Source organism: Chionomys nivalis, chromosome 9 (assembly GCF_950005125.1).
Source record: "Chionomys nivalis chromosome 9, mChiNiv1.1, whole genome shotgun sequence".
Classification (NCBI taxonomy): domain Eukaryota; kingdom Metazoa; phylum Chordata; class Mammalia; order Rodentia; family Cricetidae; genus Chionomys; species Chionomys nivalis.
The window spans coordinates 16388060-16404932 of NC_080094.1; the positions used below are offsets into that span (position 1 = coordinate 16388060).

The following is a 16873-nucleotide window of genomic DNA, read 5'->3' on the forward strand; positions in this document are numbered from 1 at the left end:
CAGTGGTAAAGGGGAAAGGAGTCAGTGATGAGAGGCATAGAGGGTATAACACCTTGCTTCTTATGTAATCATCATGTGATTATTCCATTATCATCCTGTAAACACAGACAAATTTTATAGATTTTATATTAGGGCAAAGAAAAAGAGAAGCTTTTTAATATAATACAAAACAAGAAGAAAGTAATAAAATTATTAAAATGTAATTTATAGGACACAAAACAAAAAATACTCTATAGCTTTAATTAGGAGACACAGTTAGAGGTATTAATGAAGGAAGATTTAAATAGTGTTACAGATTAGAAGGGCCCAGAGTTATAGACTTGTTTTTTGCCCTCAAAAGAAGATTAAAATGAGTCAGCAAGAGTCAGTTCTGTTGGAATAACTTTGAAATTTTATAAAATTATATCTAAGTTCTTCTGACTTTTTTTGACACCGGTTCTTATGTAACCGTGTTTACTCCCAAATGGTATGTAGACAAGGATGACTTTGAGCCTCTCAACCTCTCACCTCTACCTCCTAAGCCCTAGGATCACACGTGTGTGTTCTTCTTGAAGAATAATGGGATAACCACACCCCCAGAAACATGAAAAGGGAATAATAATGAAAGAGAAGGGCTTGTTCTGCCAAGTGTTAAAGCATATCATCTCAAACTTAATAAGAAGGCAGTGTCATACTAGGATCTATGACTCAGTGAAGGCTGAAACATATGCCAGGCTATAAAATAACCCATCGTGGAAAGGTAGCATTTTAAATCACAGTGGAAAGTTTTCACTGGCCAAATAATTGTCCTAAGAACACTGAAAGAATTATGGGTAAAATTTCTACTGTGTGCAATGGAGAAAATAAATTCCAGATGGATGACAGGATTAGGTATAAAAAGAAAAAAAAATTGGCAGTCAATAAAAAGTCATAAAATAATTACTCATTGGTGTTTTCTATTGGCCTGATCTGTAACAAGAAAGAGAACCTGCCCTCAGCTGGAAAGACAAGGTAGCCTAGTCCTACTAGCTTGAAAGTCACCATCATAACCCCCAAAGGACAGGCTCTCGTCCATCGCCCCCCTCAGCCTTTCCCACTAAGCTAACCATCTGCTACTCAACAGGGAGCCCCTTTTCCGCTAGACAAACCCTCCCTACCTTCAGACAAACATTCAGATGAATCAGTAGAAGCCCCATTTCTCTCTTCATTCTACTGTCTACTCGGTGATTCGACCATCACAGCTCTCCTCACTGTCTTGCATTGCTGGAAGGCAGAGGAGCTCCCACTTTAACATTAGGCTACGGAGGTTCCCCTGCCTAAGAAGCTTCATCACTTCATCCTCTTTTCACCTGTCACAGTGAAAAAGGGACTTCTCCCCACCCATTCCTGTTCTTGTCTTTCCAGGGTGCTCCCAAGTCAGCCCCCTTCCTCTTCTCCACCCTTCCAACTTGTGGACCTTTGGGGATTATTTTTGACTAGCCTAGACATGGTAACCCTTCCCATCTTTGGAAATGGACTGGTTTATTTATTTATTTATTTATTTATTTATTTATTTATTTATTTATTTTTGTATCACTTCTCATCTCTCTCGTCTTTTACATTTTCTTGCCCTTCATAATGAAAAGATTTTGCTCTTTGCATTTTATCTTCTACTTCTTTTTTAGCCCTCTCCAGGTAGTATTTATACAACCAGTCTCCCTACAGTATTATTACTCTTGATGCAAGTGTTGAGATACTAGGTTCATTAGCAATCTCAAGGCCACATCTGAGTTGACCATTCAACCATATCCATCACTGACTGCTAAGCAGTCCCATCCCAACTCCCTCTCCTTCCATAGCTGCAGCAGTGACAACTTAACTTTCTGGTTTCCTAGTGCTTCTCTCAACACTGGCTCCTAGTACCCCCATGTGTTTTCCTCCTCACTGTTGAGACAAGTTTCTCTTAGCTGAGTCTAGAAACGCCTTTCCTCTCTTCTCTTGCTTTTGCTGCTAGACAATTTCAATATCCAAACCTTGGCCTTGACTTTGTCTCTCCAAAGGCTATTCACCCACTCTGGTTGGGTGTTTCTTATTCTTTTTTAATTAAAATTTCTGCCTGCTCCCCGTTTCCCATTTCCCTCCCCCTCCTCCCACACATTGCCCCCTTCCCCACTCCCCTCCCCCTCTACCCGCTCCTCTCCCCCTCCCCCCACTCCATTCCTCCTCTCTCTTGATACTGAAGAGCAGTCCAAATTCCCTGCCCTGCGGGAAGACCAAGGTCCTCCGACTTCTATCTAGGTCCAGGAAGGTGAGCATCCAAACAGGCTAGGCTCCCACAAAGCCAGTTCATGTATTAGGATCGAAACCTAGTGCCATTGTCCTTGGCTTCTCATCAACCTTCATTGTCGGCCATGTTCAGGGAGTCCAGTTTCAACCCATGCTTATTCAGTCCCAGTCCACCTGGCCTTGGTGGGCTCCCAATAGATCAGTTCCACTGTCACAGTGGGTGGGTGCACCCCCCCGTGGTCCTGACTTCCTTGCTCATGTTCTCCCTCCTTCTGCTCCTCATTTGGACCTTAAAAGCTCAGTCCGTTGATCCAAATTGGGTCTCTGTCTCTATCTCGATCCGTTGCCAGATGAAGGTTCTAAGGTGATATGCAAGATATTCATCAGTATAGGATAGGGTCTTTTCAGGTTCTCTCTCCTCAGTTGCCCAAGTGTTTTACATGTACCTCAAGAACATGTAGAAAAGCTGAGCTCACTAGATTTCTCTCCAAAATTAGTCATCCTTTAAGATCCTTCCCTATATGAACAACAGCCTGATTTTATATTTAACAGTGCTGGGGCCCTCCCTGACACATCCTGTCATCTTTGCCCTCATCCATCACAATCAATTCATGCTGGTTTAGCATGAAAGAATTCTACAGTTCATGTCTCTTCTAGACTCCTCGCCCTGCTGCAAGCTAACATCCTTTATCTCCAAAATGACTGCAGACTTAACTGATTTTCCTTTTTCCACTCTTGACCTCAGAAAGCTATCCACCACACTCCCAATACTCCCTTTTCTCTAAGTACTCTATTTATCCATCAACTCTGACTTACATGCCACTCAGTGTCCTGGCTTGCTAGCCTAGCTTTTTCTTTGCTCATCGTTCTCCTAGTATTATATACCCTTACCTGAGAGTTCTGATAATTTGAATGAAATAATTACAGGTATAGCTATTTAACACATTTATTTTACGTTCCCTGGATCACAAGTTTTGGATTTGGTCACATTTCCCTTTGTTAGTTGGTTAATCCTAATGTCAATAACAGTCCCCTCATCACATGAATTAAGATATGTTTGTGGAGAGGGAAAGGGGGTTAGGAAGAAGCAATAAGAATTCTGACTCATTTTAAAAGCTGTAGAACTTTGTATTTAAAAACTTTAAAAGTTTGTACTTAAAAACTTTAAAAGGCAAGTGAAAATCTGTAGGAGGAGGGGGCTGCTTGTTCTTCCTGGCCACCCGGCTAGCTTAGCCCCAAAATAACCACACAGAAACTGTATTAATTAAATTACTGCTTGGCCTATTAGCTCTAGCTTCTTATTGGCTAACTCTTACATCTTAATTTAACCCATTTCTAGTAATCTATGTATTGCTATGTGGCAGTGGCTTACCAGGTAAAATTCCCAGCGTCTGTCTCTGGAGGTTTCATGGCGTTCCTCTGACTCTGCCTTCTTCCTCCCAGTAATCTGTTTAATTTTTCCCACCTAATTAACTTCTGCCTTGTCAAAAGGCCCAAAGCAGTTTCTTTATTAACCAAGGAAAGCAGCACAAAGACAGAAGAACCTCCTACACCAAAATTCCTGCAAAAACAAAAAGACTAACAGTCACCAAAAAAAAAAAAAAAAAACATATTTGTAAACTATGCAGAAATAAATGTGTCTTTACAAAGGGATAGTAGTGACAGTACCATAAGATAAAGATGAGCAAAAATGAAGACACATTTAGGAAACTGAGCACGGGGTGTAGAGAGCATGCTCCTAAAAAGAACCAATGCAAATGACTAATTAAAAGTGGAAAAAGTTCTGCTTTCCAGTATTCTAAAAATGGCACATATACTTAATTTTTTAAATAGTCAGTGTGGGAAGAAATCAGGCCTAGGCATATTCTTCTGTTAGGAGCCCAGACTCACACAGACTTTCTGGGAGGCAATCTGGTAATATGTGTCAAAATCTCTAAAAATAGGATCTACTTAGGCCTAGTAAATTAATTGCCACAAATTTTCTTGAGGACACAAGCAAAGTTGCATGCAGACTCTTATGTATAAGAATGCCCATCAAGAAAGCTGAAATTGTGAAATTTGCCAGAACATGGATGGAAATGGAAAATATTACATTAATATATCAGGTGACCCAGGCTCAGAGTTTCAAATATTGTATGTTGTCTCTTGTATATAGCTCTGAGTTTCTAATTTTTATGTGTGCATTTTTGTGGGAGTGAGTTTTGGTCAAGGTAATGATGCTTCAAAGGGGCCCATGAGAGTGGAAATGTGGGTTTTAAGTTAGGAACTCAGGGAGGTGAACAGGGGCACCAGAAGCATAGAAACACACAGGCAAGTGCAGAGAGATGGGGGAAGGAGGTTCAGCAACAAAGAACATATGACTATCTTGTAAGAAAACCTGTACTTTGTGTGGTAATTATAAAAAGGATGTCTAACTCCATGATATCCACAACAATGAAATTTTCCAACAGTTTTACACTCAATAAAAAGAGAGAGTTATTCTGACCCTAGTGCAGTCACATGCTTCCAAGTGACCACTAAAATGTTTGATCTCAAAATAAATTTAAAATTTTAGGGATTTTCAAGGTTTATGCTTTTCTAGATCGAAAGAAAGTAAAATACAGCGTACACAGTATAGATTAATTTTGACAAAAAGTAAAGTCAAATTTTATATTTAAAAGATGTATATGCAGCTATATTCCCACACATTACTGGACAGCTGTCTTTGGATTTGGGTATGAGTGATTTTGTTCATCCTCTTTTAAGATTTTTGTTTTATTCATTTTTTCATTTTTTATTTCTATTTTCCCTTTTCACCCTTTTATTGAAAATTGATTTTTTTCTCATATACTATATCTCGATTGCACTGTTTCCCTTCCTTCTACATCTCCCCGCTCCTCCATACAGATCCACTCCCTTTCCATCTCACATTAGGAAAGACAAGCTTCTACGAGATAGCAGAATAACAAAAAATAATATTGTACAAGACAAACCAAAAGAAGGAAGGAAGCCCAGGAGAGGCACAAGAATCAGAGACCCACTCATTTGCACACTCAGGAGTCCCATAAAAATACTAAACTGAAGCTATAATATATCTTAAGAGAATGTGGTGCCGACCAGAAGATCTTTTTGTATATTCTTAATATCAACCAATTATATGCATCATGACCATAATGAGAAAAAAATAAATTTTAATTTGACAGTGGGGAACTGATTGCAGCATATGGCTGAGGCTCTATCCAGAAAAGCATATCATGATGATTAAGAATATATGCACTGAAGTTCTGAGACAGGTGTTCCATTCCCTCTTTAGAACCTAAGAGTGTATGACCTTGACCAAGTTACTTACTTCTCAAAACTTCACTTCCTCTATCAGCATGGAGATAATACACACTAGGCAGAGTTGTTTTGTAGCTTAAGTGAAATAATCTATGTAAAGTTTCGATCAAAGAATAAGCACTTAGTAAGAATACCTGCTTTTATTATGCTGAAGTATAAATAGATCTGATAATGATTTACATGAATTCTTCATTCTCTAAAGGCTTATAAGTGGAAGTTTGGGGAATCATTTTCTTTTTGGCTCAGCATCCTCCAGACTGTTGTACGAGGATGCTGGAATGAACAAGAAGATGCTGAAGGAAAGACTGGCCTATTATAGAAGCAATCTCAAGAAAAGTGTGCTCATTAGGATGAAATACTGGCATAAGCCATGCATCAACCTCCTCATCCAACCAACAAGTGGATATTAAACATCTACCCAGCAAGGGATTAAGAGACTCAGCAGCACAATTAGTTAGCTGATTTCTTGGAGCAAGATGAGGTTCTTCTAAATGGGCACATGGTTACTGCTGGATACAGGAATTAAGAAACCAAGGAAGCATTTTATAAAGTTGGAGAACACTTAGCAGGGCCCAGGAACTGAATTGTTAAAATGATGTCAAATCCATTTTTTATGCATCAAATCACAACCTAAAGTAAGCTGGAGCCTACCTACTTAGGTTCCCTGTGCCCAATCAGGTTCAGTTCACCAGTAGACTTGCTCAGTGAGTGAATGAGAAGATGTCAGTCAAATCCGTCCCACTGTCTGATTTTGAAGATGAAGTTTTATTAAAATACACCCATATTTATTCATTTACAGATTTTCTATGGCCATTTTTGTGCAAAGTCAAGAGATTGAGCAGAAGTAGTATCAACCATCAGTCATGACATATAATGCCTAGTCCTTTATAGAAACTTTGATAAACTGTGATCTTGATTAGTAGAACTGGAGAAATGATGTGGGAAGTGACATCAGGCTTACAACATTTCCCTTCTGCAGTTCCAGGAGCTGTTCCTCTTGAGTCCATCCAGGGAGGGCCCTTTGAGGAGAAGATCTACATCCAGTGGAAACCTCCCAATGAAACCAATGGGGTCATCACACTCTATGAGGTAAGGAAGCTTCTGGGCCACTTCAGTTAGTTCAGCTTCATTCAGTGAGTTACTTCAAGGGCACAGAGGTGAGAGAGACACAACTTGGGCATATAGTTGGGCTGTTTCGATTATCTCGAAGACAAATACATGTGGATATGCCTTGCATTGATATTATCGTGGTTAGGAGTGATCACTTCTAAAAATGGGTCAATAGTTTAAGGAATCATGTTATCCTGATGTAAAAGAGAAAGACCTGGAAGACAGAAGCTAAAGTTTGTATGGAAACCACAGTGCTCATGGCAAATCACCCTACATATATATCAGTTCATGGGTTTTAGAAAGACTCCTATAGTTAGTCTCTGTTTCAAGGGTAAAAGATTCCTAAGTTTTAACTTGCTCTATACCCAAAGCATATTATATCATTAGCCAACTGGTAGTTCCTAATCCTCCCACCCATTCAACAAGGCTTTTTCTTATCATACATGAAATAGATCATATTCAGGAGGAGCACACCCACCAAGTAGACACCTGAAGATGATAAACTAAGCTCTCTAGAAGTCTGTTGGAGAACAAAAACATAACTATCTCCAAAAAGGCTGATAATCTAATCAAAAACAAGTATGTGGGTAAAATTGACTTACCTTTCATTTTTGTATTCTGAGACAGCATAACCTTCTAATACTGGACAAAGTAGAAAACAGAGTGATAAAGATGAGGGGTCTGGATGCTGAAGTTAAAAATGGTGTACATTGTGGCCTAAAAGCTTGTCCATAGTCTCAGGTCCTCCTTGGTAAGCTCCTTCTCTCTTTAGACCTGATCCCTCATCTGTAAGACTTAAGTGCCAATCATTGCTTCAGATTATAACACATCACTCCCAGGCTGAGACGTGAAACCTAATCTGCTCAGGGACTCACGCCACTAAGTGACCATGAAGAAACAGGCACTGCAAAGAGTGGGCTTGGGAAGGGAACTAGGCATAGTGTCAAGCATTTTCGAGTCAAAGATCAGGATTGGTCTAGTGCACTCATAAGCTTTCTAGAGACATGGATGGTCCTCGGATATCTATGAAGCAAGAGATTATCAGCATGTACAAAAGAAAACACCTTGTCCCACTGATACCTGGTTTCAAAAGATCTCTATAGTGTCCTCATTTTAGAAAGTTAGTTTGGAGAGCTTGGTATAGCTCTCAGGGTTAACACTTGGAAGGAGAAATACAAGCACCCTAATGTCTATGATCCTTCTTGGGACACAGAGAAAAATCTTTCCTTCTGTGTTTATTAGAAGAAAAACATTCATATTGGCACATTTGACTAGGTAGAGAATAGTCAAAATATTGTCTGAAACAAAAATCCTATCAATTCAAAGTAATTCACAGTTGTGTGTTTTTCATTATAGAGACCACAATCAGAGAGAAATAGAGGAAGGGAAGGAAAGAGACAGAGACAGACAAACTGACATGGAAATTTATTGTTCATAGCAGCTTGTTTTTCATACAGCAGGGTAAAGATCCAAGATTTAGAGAGTGATGGTCCTATCACGTGAAATTTCTCCATTGTAGAAGCATACAGATTCAGAGTTCATGGACCAGCAACACCAAAAAGGTTTTAGAAACCAACATAAGCTAATTTGCCATCTCTTATTAACATTTAATTTAAAAAGATATAATTCCAAAGCTACAAAGGGATATCATTTCAGAATAAAAGTCTCTGAAATTGAATGAATTTAGCTTTATGAATAGCTCATGGTAATTGCCTTATTTTTCTCATTCAAAATGATGACAGCTTGGTCATGAAAGGCTCTGCTCCTTGCATTTACCTGCTCTTGGAAGGCCCTAGGTTCCACTGTTTTAAAAGCGTGCCTGAATCTCCGCATAGACTTCTTTCTCAAGAGCTCATCAGCTTTTATATCATAGGGCTGTGCATTGCTCTGAACTAGCAAAGCAATGCTTTGCCATTCCGTGATGAGACTAAAGAAACAGATGAACAGAGAAGTGGCCCAAACACAGCTGTGAGTGAGATATGTGGATTTGTAACATCTGTGTGAGGTACAATCTCTGGAGCCCTTAGAAACAAAGTGAGAGGAAGATGGAGAATCTTTTCTGGCTTACTTGTTTATGAACCCAGTGCCATGTGGAGACTCGAAGACCTGAATTAATTTCCATAATGGACTCTTCTAGAGATGGCTCTGTGGCAATATTTTCAAGTAACTCTGTGGGCTATGATTATAGAAAACCAAGGCCAGTAAATTGCTACTGACCGACATTTCTGTGAGCCATCTGAGAACACAACAAAACTCTTGGGGGATTCTGTTTTTGTGTGTGTGGTCCATTGTATTCTGTGTGTAAGCATGACTGTGATGGTGCATGTCAAAAGCTAACGAGGCCAAAGCATGGTAAGAATGTTAATGTGGAGGTCAGGCACTAGATCAGAATCCAAGTTTGCCTCATTACCGATGTGAGGACTGTGACACATCGGATATTCCCTTAGGACTGCAGGCTTCTCGACTGGCAAAAACCTTGAAAAATAGTAATGTAATTTACTAGATGAAGTTGCTGCAAGGTTCATATTAAATACGTATTTAGCACAGTCTTGGAATTTAGAAGTAATGTGTTATCTATTAACACTGCATAGAAATGAGGAAGTTGAGGGACAGAAATGTGACATGTCACGCCGTCATCAGCCAGGATGGCATATCCTGTCTCCTGAACTCAGGTGAAGCCTCTGATAAAACACAGTGTGGCTCATGGACCAGCACTGCCTGGGAACTTCAGAAATGCAACACACTAGGCCCCATCAGTACTTCCTGAGCCACAATTTCCAGTGTAACGAGACCCTGATAGATTCGTACAGGTGTTAACAACTGAGAAGAGCTTTCCTAAAAAGATGGGATTTTAGAAAGTTCTTGCAATTGACAGAAGGGCATGCACTCTTGAGCAGAGAGAGGTGGGATTCCCTCCACAATGAGCTCAAGCTAGCCTTGTCCCTGAGAACAAGCAGTAGACCTTGCTTTTAGAGACATCTATCGTGAAATATGTGTTTATGAGGCAATTTCCAAATTTAATTAGATTAAACCAATTTGTCTTTTAAAATTAGGATCTAGCTGTAATTTCCAGAGAGGAATCCATAAATTACAAAGCACTCTCTTCTAGCCTCAAAAAAAATCCTAATATTTTGTTACAGAGAAAAAACTAGGAAGACACAAATGGGAGAGAAATTCGGATTTTCTGTGCCTTTCTATATACAACCCAACCTCGACTCACCAAAGCTAAAGCAAAAGCATGCACACATAAAAAAAAAGCATGTACACATGTGCATGCACACACACAAACCCCCTCACACACGAGAGAGAGAGAGAGAGAGAGAGAGAGAGAGAGAGAGAGAGAGAGAGAGACTAGTTCTCCATTGTTGAAGCCATGTATCTTAAACAGAGTGGGTCCAAGAAGTGCTTTAGTTTTGTTTTTGGTTTTTGGCTAGGCTGACTGGTGATCAAGCCCCAGACACTCTCTCTTCTTCGCTATGCTGGCCTTACTGGCAGATGCTGCCATGCCTTCTTCTCTACATAGATGTTAGGAATCCAACTCAGGTCCTCTGCTTGCTTAGCACGTGCTCCTACCCACTGACCCATCTCTCAATCTGTAAGATTTATAGTTTTAAAAGAACACTTCACTATTTTGTGAACAGTTGACTCTGGAATACACAAGAGTCTTGTGAGTGTGGAAAACACACCAGGAGGCAAGCACACTGCCAACCTTGTTCTTACTGCTGACAGGCCTCAACCATTTCAACCCAGTCAGGGGTTCTTACCTTGATGAGCTCTCAGAGTCTGGGCAGGTTAGCTTCTGGACTTTCTTCCAATATAGATGTGAGTCTCACCTTGACTGCTCTGACAATTTCACTTCTATGAACCAGAAGTAGTCATCACGCCCCTCCTTCTCACAGAAGAAAGAGCTCAGAATTCTTCGCAGTGCCTGTAGGAGTGGACTTTCCTTCTGTAATAGGAAGTTTGGGTGAATGAGATCATGACTTCCTATAACCAGAGATTCATTTCAGTGGGGGATAAAGAATCCATGTCATGATTTTTTCCCCCTCCTGAGTGGCAGGTGATGACAAAGGTCTTCTGTCCAGACCCCAAAAACATCAGCACCACATAGGACCACTCTAGAAGTAAAGAATCTCAGGCTACAGGACCATGGCATTAGAACTTCAGTCAGCAAGATCCTTCGCTGGTGATTCCCGTGCACAGTTGAGCATACTGAGCTCTGTTCTGAAAGATATTCTAAAATTCCACCTTTTGGGCCTTTAGAAGGAGGCAATAGAGGCAGTGAGAGAATTGCAAGCTCATCTGGAAACATCTGACTGATGGAAGCGTGACAGTCGTTGTGTGGAAGATATGGCTGTATGCTAAGGAATACCTTTTACAATGGGCTCCAAAGAGCTGAATATTTTCATCAACAGTTGATGTGGGAGAGTATTCTGTTTTGTGTTGATTTCATTGGTTAATAAAGAAACTGCCTTGGCCCTTTGATAGGACAGAAAATTAGGTAGGCGGAGTAGACCGAACAGAATGCTGGGAGAAAGAAGCCGAATCTGTCAGTCGCCATGGCTCTCCTCTCCAAGATGGATGCGGGTTAAGAATATTCCCGGTAAGACACCACCTCGTGGTGCTACACTCATTAGAAATGGGTTAATCAAGATGTGAGAGTTAGCCAGTAAAAGGATAGAACTAATGGGCCAAGCAGTGTTTAAAAGAATACAGTTTCCGTGTAATTATTTCCAAGTATAAAGCTAGCCATGCGGGAGCCAGGCGGAGGGACACAGCCCGCCGCTCCTACTACTACAAACAGTGTAGAAATCTTGCTGTTCACACAGTTTTTACATCTGAGTGGGATTACAAGGTTCATCAGTCAGGGCCTAGATGTGAAAGAAGGACAGGGACAACCAAAATTCCTCCAACCCAGACCATGACAATAGCCAGAATGAGGTCACTTAGGGCAAAAACCTGTCAAACAATTGTCTCAGAGTTCTTCAATAAAATCAATGGGGGACAAACTGCTCAGAGCTCATGAAAAATAGTAATCGATATGTGTTTTTGTTCCAATTCAATTAATTGTGCTCATCTCTGCCCCAAAATAAAATTCACACCACATGAGGGAATTGGGCCAGAAGATGTTACACTTGCAACTGGGTTAACGAAGTGTGAAAATATTTAAAATTCAGACATATGAAGCTTACCAGTAAGCCTTTCTGTTTAGCAGTCAAAATCACCAAGTTTCTAATTACAGAGTATAAATCTGAGAAGCTTAAAGGGAATGAGAAGACCCTAATGAGGCAGGAATGGGTGTCTTGATTATACTAGACTTGATTGACATTTATCTTGCAAGCTATTCTAGGTACCCAACATTCAGAGTTAAGCAAAACACAGACTTTGCCTCAATAAAACAAGGCAACATTGCTGTGTGGGAACGCCTTTAAAAGGTATGATAGGTCGGAGAATTGTCAATATTTTTCCAGCATACAGATGGCTGGATTCAGTCTGAACATAAAGCAGGGACTCCAGAAATCAACATAGTAGAATGCACTGCAAGACGGCAGCAAGTTCGGAGGCAGAGGAGCTTTGAGCAGGATCGGAGCGAACAGCAACTTTGATGGAAAGAGGTAGCCAGCTGTCTGCAAGATCAGGGTTAAGGGCTCAAAGAGGAGGCTTCTGGACCTGGATGCATGCACACACCACCCTCTGCCCTTTAGCTTGAGCACAGTGAGTACTTAGGCCCCACCAGTACTGGGCTCTCATGTCTATGGTCCACAGAGGCACAGTGGGAAGGATGCAATATGGTCCAGATGGACAGGAAGTAGGAAGGGATCCGCTGAATCATGACTAATACAACCCTAAGCCCGAATTCGAATAATTTAAGACAGATCTGTGTTAATTAGGATATAAGATTTCCATAATGCAGACCACTATGGGGTCTGGTAAGCCAGACTGGTAACTAGAAAAAGAAACCTCTTGATTGTTTTGAATTGCTAATGACAGAAATATGAGTGTTATCTGTTATCCCAGATGCTGTACAGAGAATCCAAAGAAAGTTCTATCATTTCTCCTGCCCAAATAGTCCCAGGTCAGGCCAAATGGCCCCATTTCCACCAAGCCTATTCTGAGGGCCATCTGATTCCTGGACCATTTAGTGGTCTCTTGTCTGCACCCAACCATACCCACTCCCAGTGCGCTGCCAATTTCATCATGCCGATCATGTTCCTTGCCCTCACCTGCATTTTAGGACACTGAGTCATCTAGCCTCTGCTTGCCTCTTCTATTTGAGCTCCTATTAATTGCGATGTCCCAGCTCCCCCAGCCTTCCATCACTTTCTTAGGCTCCCCAAGTCTCCTGCAACCTTCAGAACGCCAGGCATACTTCCTGACTTTTTTCCCTTGTTAGGTTTTGTTCCTTCTGTTCTTTACTTACAAGAGGATTTGCTCTCTACTTCCCTCTTTGTCCCAGACTGATTCTTCTTGTTTCCTTTTTAGCCACTTGCTTTTTAAATGCTCTTCCACAGACCACACTCAATTTGATTATGTACCATACTGTACCCTTATCTAAGCCCTTGGGCTTTTAGCACCATGAGTTATGGGCTCTGCGATGATTAATTTTCTGTGTTATCTTGGCTAGTTCACAATGTCTAGAAGTGTGATCAGTCATTACACTGTACACTTTTGTAGGGATGTTTGGGGTTAGATTAACTAGACAAGTGTACTGTGGATAAACCAGATTGACTTATATAACATGAATAGGGCCCTAGCCAATCAGGTGAAGATTTGGGTAAGAGAAGGCTGAGCTCTGCTGAGTGAAAGGAATTCAGCCAGCAGACCTTCAGATCTGAACTTAAAACATCAGCTCTCTGATTCCATATCAGCCTTTAGTCTTGAACACCCAACATTGTAGGTTCTGCATAATATTTACTCACTGAACATTCTTTAAAAGAATGTGTAGAACTGTGCTTTGTCTTAACACGAGGTGTAGGGAATTTGTGTCTAAGTTATTTAGTGGCTTAAACCTGGTTAAAGATTAATGTTACCTCTTATCACACCTCAATTTTACTTTGAACCTAAAACTGTCCTAAGAAAGTAACCTACTTTTTTTTCCAGACAGGGTTTCTCTGTGTAGCTTTGGAATCTGTCCTGGAACTAGCTCTTGTAGACCAGTCTGGCCTCGAACTCACAGAGATCCACCTGCCTCTGCTTCCCGAGTGCTGGGATTAAAGGCGTGCACCACCACTGCCTGGCAGAAAGGAACCTATTTTTTTTTTTATCACATTTTGAACCCTTGAAAAATGTATGTAAATAAATAATGAGATAGTTACACCAACGAGAGGGTAGCTAGATAGGTCTCACTGCAGTTCAAATAGCTAAGGATTTCTTACAGAAGGTCCTGGCTGTGTGATTTGAGTGTATTTGTTTGCTTATTAATATTAAATTTATTAAAGAAACTTCAATGAAGATGATACAGGATTTCAAATAAGCACAATGCGAGATAAACCCAGCCTCTACTATCCTATTAAGTACCTGCTAAATAAACACAGCCTGATCATTGCTTACTCCATATTCTATCTTAGTGGGCTAGCCTCTACCTGCTTCTGTTGCATGACACTGAAGCCAGCTTATTTCATATTCATAGACAGATACAAGGTGCCTATGCTCTTAAAGGCTTAAATTTTGAGAAGCCCTGATTGGCCTTTCCCCCTCAAGATTACTGCATGAATAGGGTATGTAGTATTGGCAGACATGATGGGAGACAGCATTACATCACCATCCCTTTATGTTTGATAATTGCTTCTTATAACTCAGATGCAGTAGCCCATCATAGACTTCATTTATGACTCTTCCTCCTCTCCTAGATAGCAGAAGTTGGTTTTATTGTTTTTCATAAGATTAAGAAAGATATACATGTACACAACACATAATATTTGCCCAGAGGTATTTCCTAAATCTTAAAAGCCAGGGCTCTGAGATGTCTGGGAGCCATTTCTTATTTTAGATCCCCCAGCTCATCACTCACTCCTCATAGGATGCTTCCTTCCAGAGACTTTAAATATGTAGGCATCTCTGGATAGATGCCATAGACAGGGCACGGTGTCTGAGTATAAGAGGCAGGATGACGGGTATGTTACTAGGAACAGCTCTGCTTGAAAAGGCTGATTTCTGACTCTCAGAGTCTTGAAGGAAGGAGACGTGTGCTGAAGTAAGTTGCATTTATGCATGTAGGTTCATTATAACCACCTGTCACTCCCCTGCAAGATACCAACGGTACCTATATATTTGCCTTGGGTGCTCTGTTTTATTCTGTTACAACATGGGTATTTGTGATGGAGCCGGGGAACATGGTGAAAGACATCATTAGATGTATAGCACATGTTACTTAAGAACAGAAACTCATTCTCCAGGAAATAGGTTTTCCAGAAGAGACATCAGTCATTCAGTTCAGCTGTAAACTGTGGGAGCCAATGCATGAGAATGCAGTGTAGACATGCAAGTACATTTGTGTTCGAGTGTTGGTGTGTTTGTGGGAGAGTTTATATTTTCTGAGTTTATTGTGTGTGTGCTGGTGTGAGTATAAATAAACATGTGTTCACATCTGATGAGGCATCTGTGATTAGTGTTTACCCTTATACCACACTCAACTTCCTAACTCCTTCCCTAGAATTGCTCCAGCTCACGGTAGAGAGGACGGTAACCTCTTGGGAGAGCTGCCCTGTCGTCTCAAGAGGCTCCCAGTTGTAGTTCATGGACTTCTTGTCATAATATCATTTAGAAATTTGCTGAGGGAAAATTTTAGATTGAAGAAAAAAATCTCCAGGAGAGATGAAGGATGAACATGAACCATGATCTTAGCCCTGTATTTGCCCAGGGTGGCCTCTTTCATGCTTCTTATGTGGAACTGCATTTTGATGCACTGCATGGGACCAGAACCTTTGTAGAGGACCCCTCTGTACACAGTCACATGACTAGTGAGCGACGCTTCCCCTGGTGGCCATGTCCTTTTCAATACACTGCCCAGAGGCGGTGTGTAAGTTGCTGAGAATGTCTTTAAACATCGTAGGTTGTTCTCTTTTCATGTCTGATGTTTTACCACTCACTTCTATGGAATTCTGCCAGTCTGGGCAGTGCGGCATTGCTTTTAAATGACTGCGTTGTGTTTCTGTTTGGGTCAGAGTCCTTTAGTATTTAGAACATAAATGAATGGGAGCTGCAAGTTTTCATCTACTATCAGGACAGGTGGTAGCTCTGAGCCCCTGAAAATTTGCCATTGATTCCAGCTTATCTCTGTCATTGTTTAGGAAATAGCAGATGGCTTTTCTTCTCCTCCCCAATCCAATTGGATCTTTTCTTTTCATTACTTTTTACTTTACTCTTAATTTGGAAGAAGTAATTCCATTACATCTGGCGCCAAAGAACAGAACTTTGCTCTAATTTCTTGTGGTTTCAATGCATGTAGACACATATGTACAGACACATAACACATGAACACACAGTCATACAAACATCTGGATGATTAGGCGCAGACACATATAGAATATACATGTACATGCTTATATGCACAAACACACATATATGCATGTATATATGATACATGTATAATAGACAAACACATGCAAACACCCAAATGGATACACTTGCATATGCATAGAGATTTGTATGTTCATACATATGCATATATCTATCAATATATCTATATATGTATATATGCATACACATGCATGCCTGCATACCATGTCCTTCAATTTGTCATAAAGGTGCTCATGGCTTTCTTGGTCTCTTATTTTTTTCTAGGCATATTATTAACATGTGTCTTTTACTGAAAATCAGATTGGGAATTATTCAGTTAGGAAAATTAATATTCACTTTTATTGAGCTCATACAAGCGACAAATCGTTACAGTGTACAAAAGCATTATCCCACAGCAGTTCCCCTTTTTTCTTTTCAAAACAAGTCAACCCTAACCCAATTCAAGAAGAACAATTTCCTGTATTTCTACTAATATGTGTAAGTTTTGCTCCTGAGATATGTGTTTTATTCATTTGCAGTTATTTTTATATATGGTGCAAGATGGAGTATACAGTGTACTTTTTCCAGTGTGGAATAAATACTTTAGTTGAGTCATTCTCAGTTTACTTTACTAGCTGTATATCTAGCTTACCCCTAAATTCTTGATATGTTTTATATTTTCTTCTGTGATTTCTGTCTTCCA

General features: G+C 40.4%; 1 protein-coding gene across 14 annotated transcripts in view; it reads left to right on the forward strand.

Annotated features, from left to right (window-relative positions):
* Ptprt (protein tyrosine phosphatase receptor type T) overlaps positions 1 to 16873 on the forward strand; it is a 1077234-nt gene that overhangs the window by 692916 nt on the left and 367445 nt on the right. For all 14 annotated transcript variants that reach the window (XM_057780248.1, XM_057780255.1, XM_057780252.1 and 11 more), the window contains one exon: positions 6542 to 6651. In XM_057780248.1, the coding sequence (XP_057636231.1) occupies positions 6542 to 6651 (110 nt within the window). The remainder of the gene's footprint in view (positions 1 to 6541; positions 6652 to 16873) is intronic.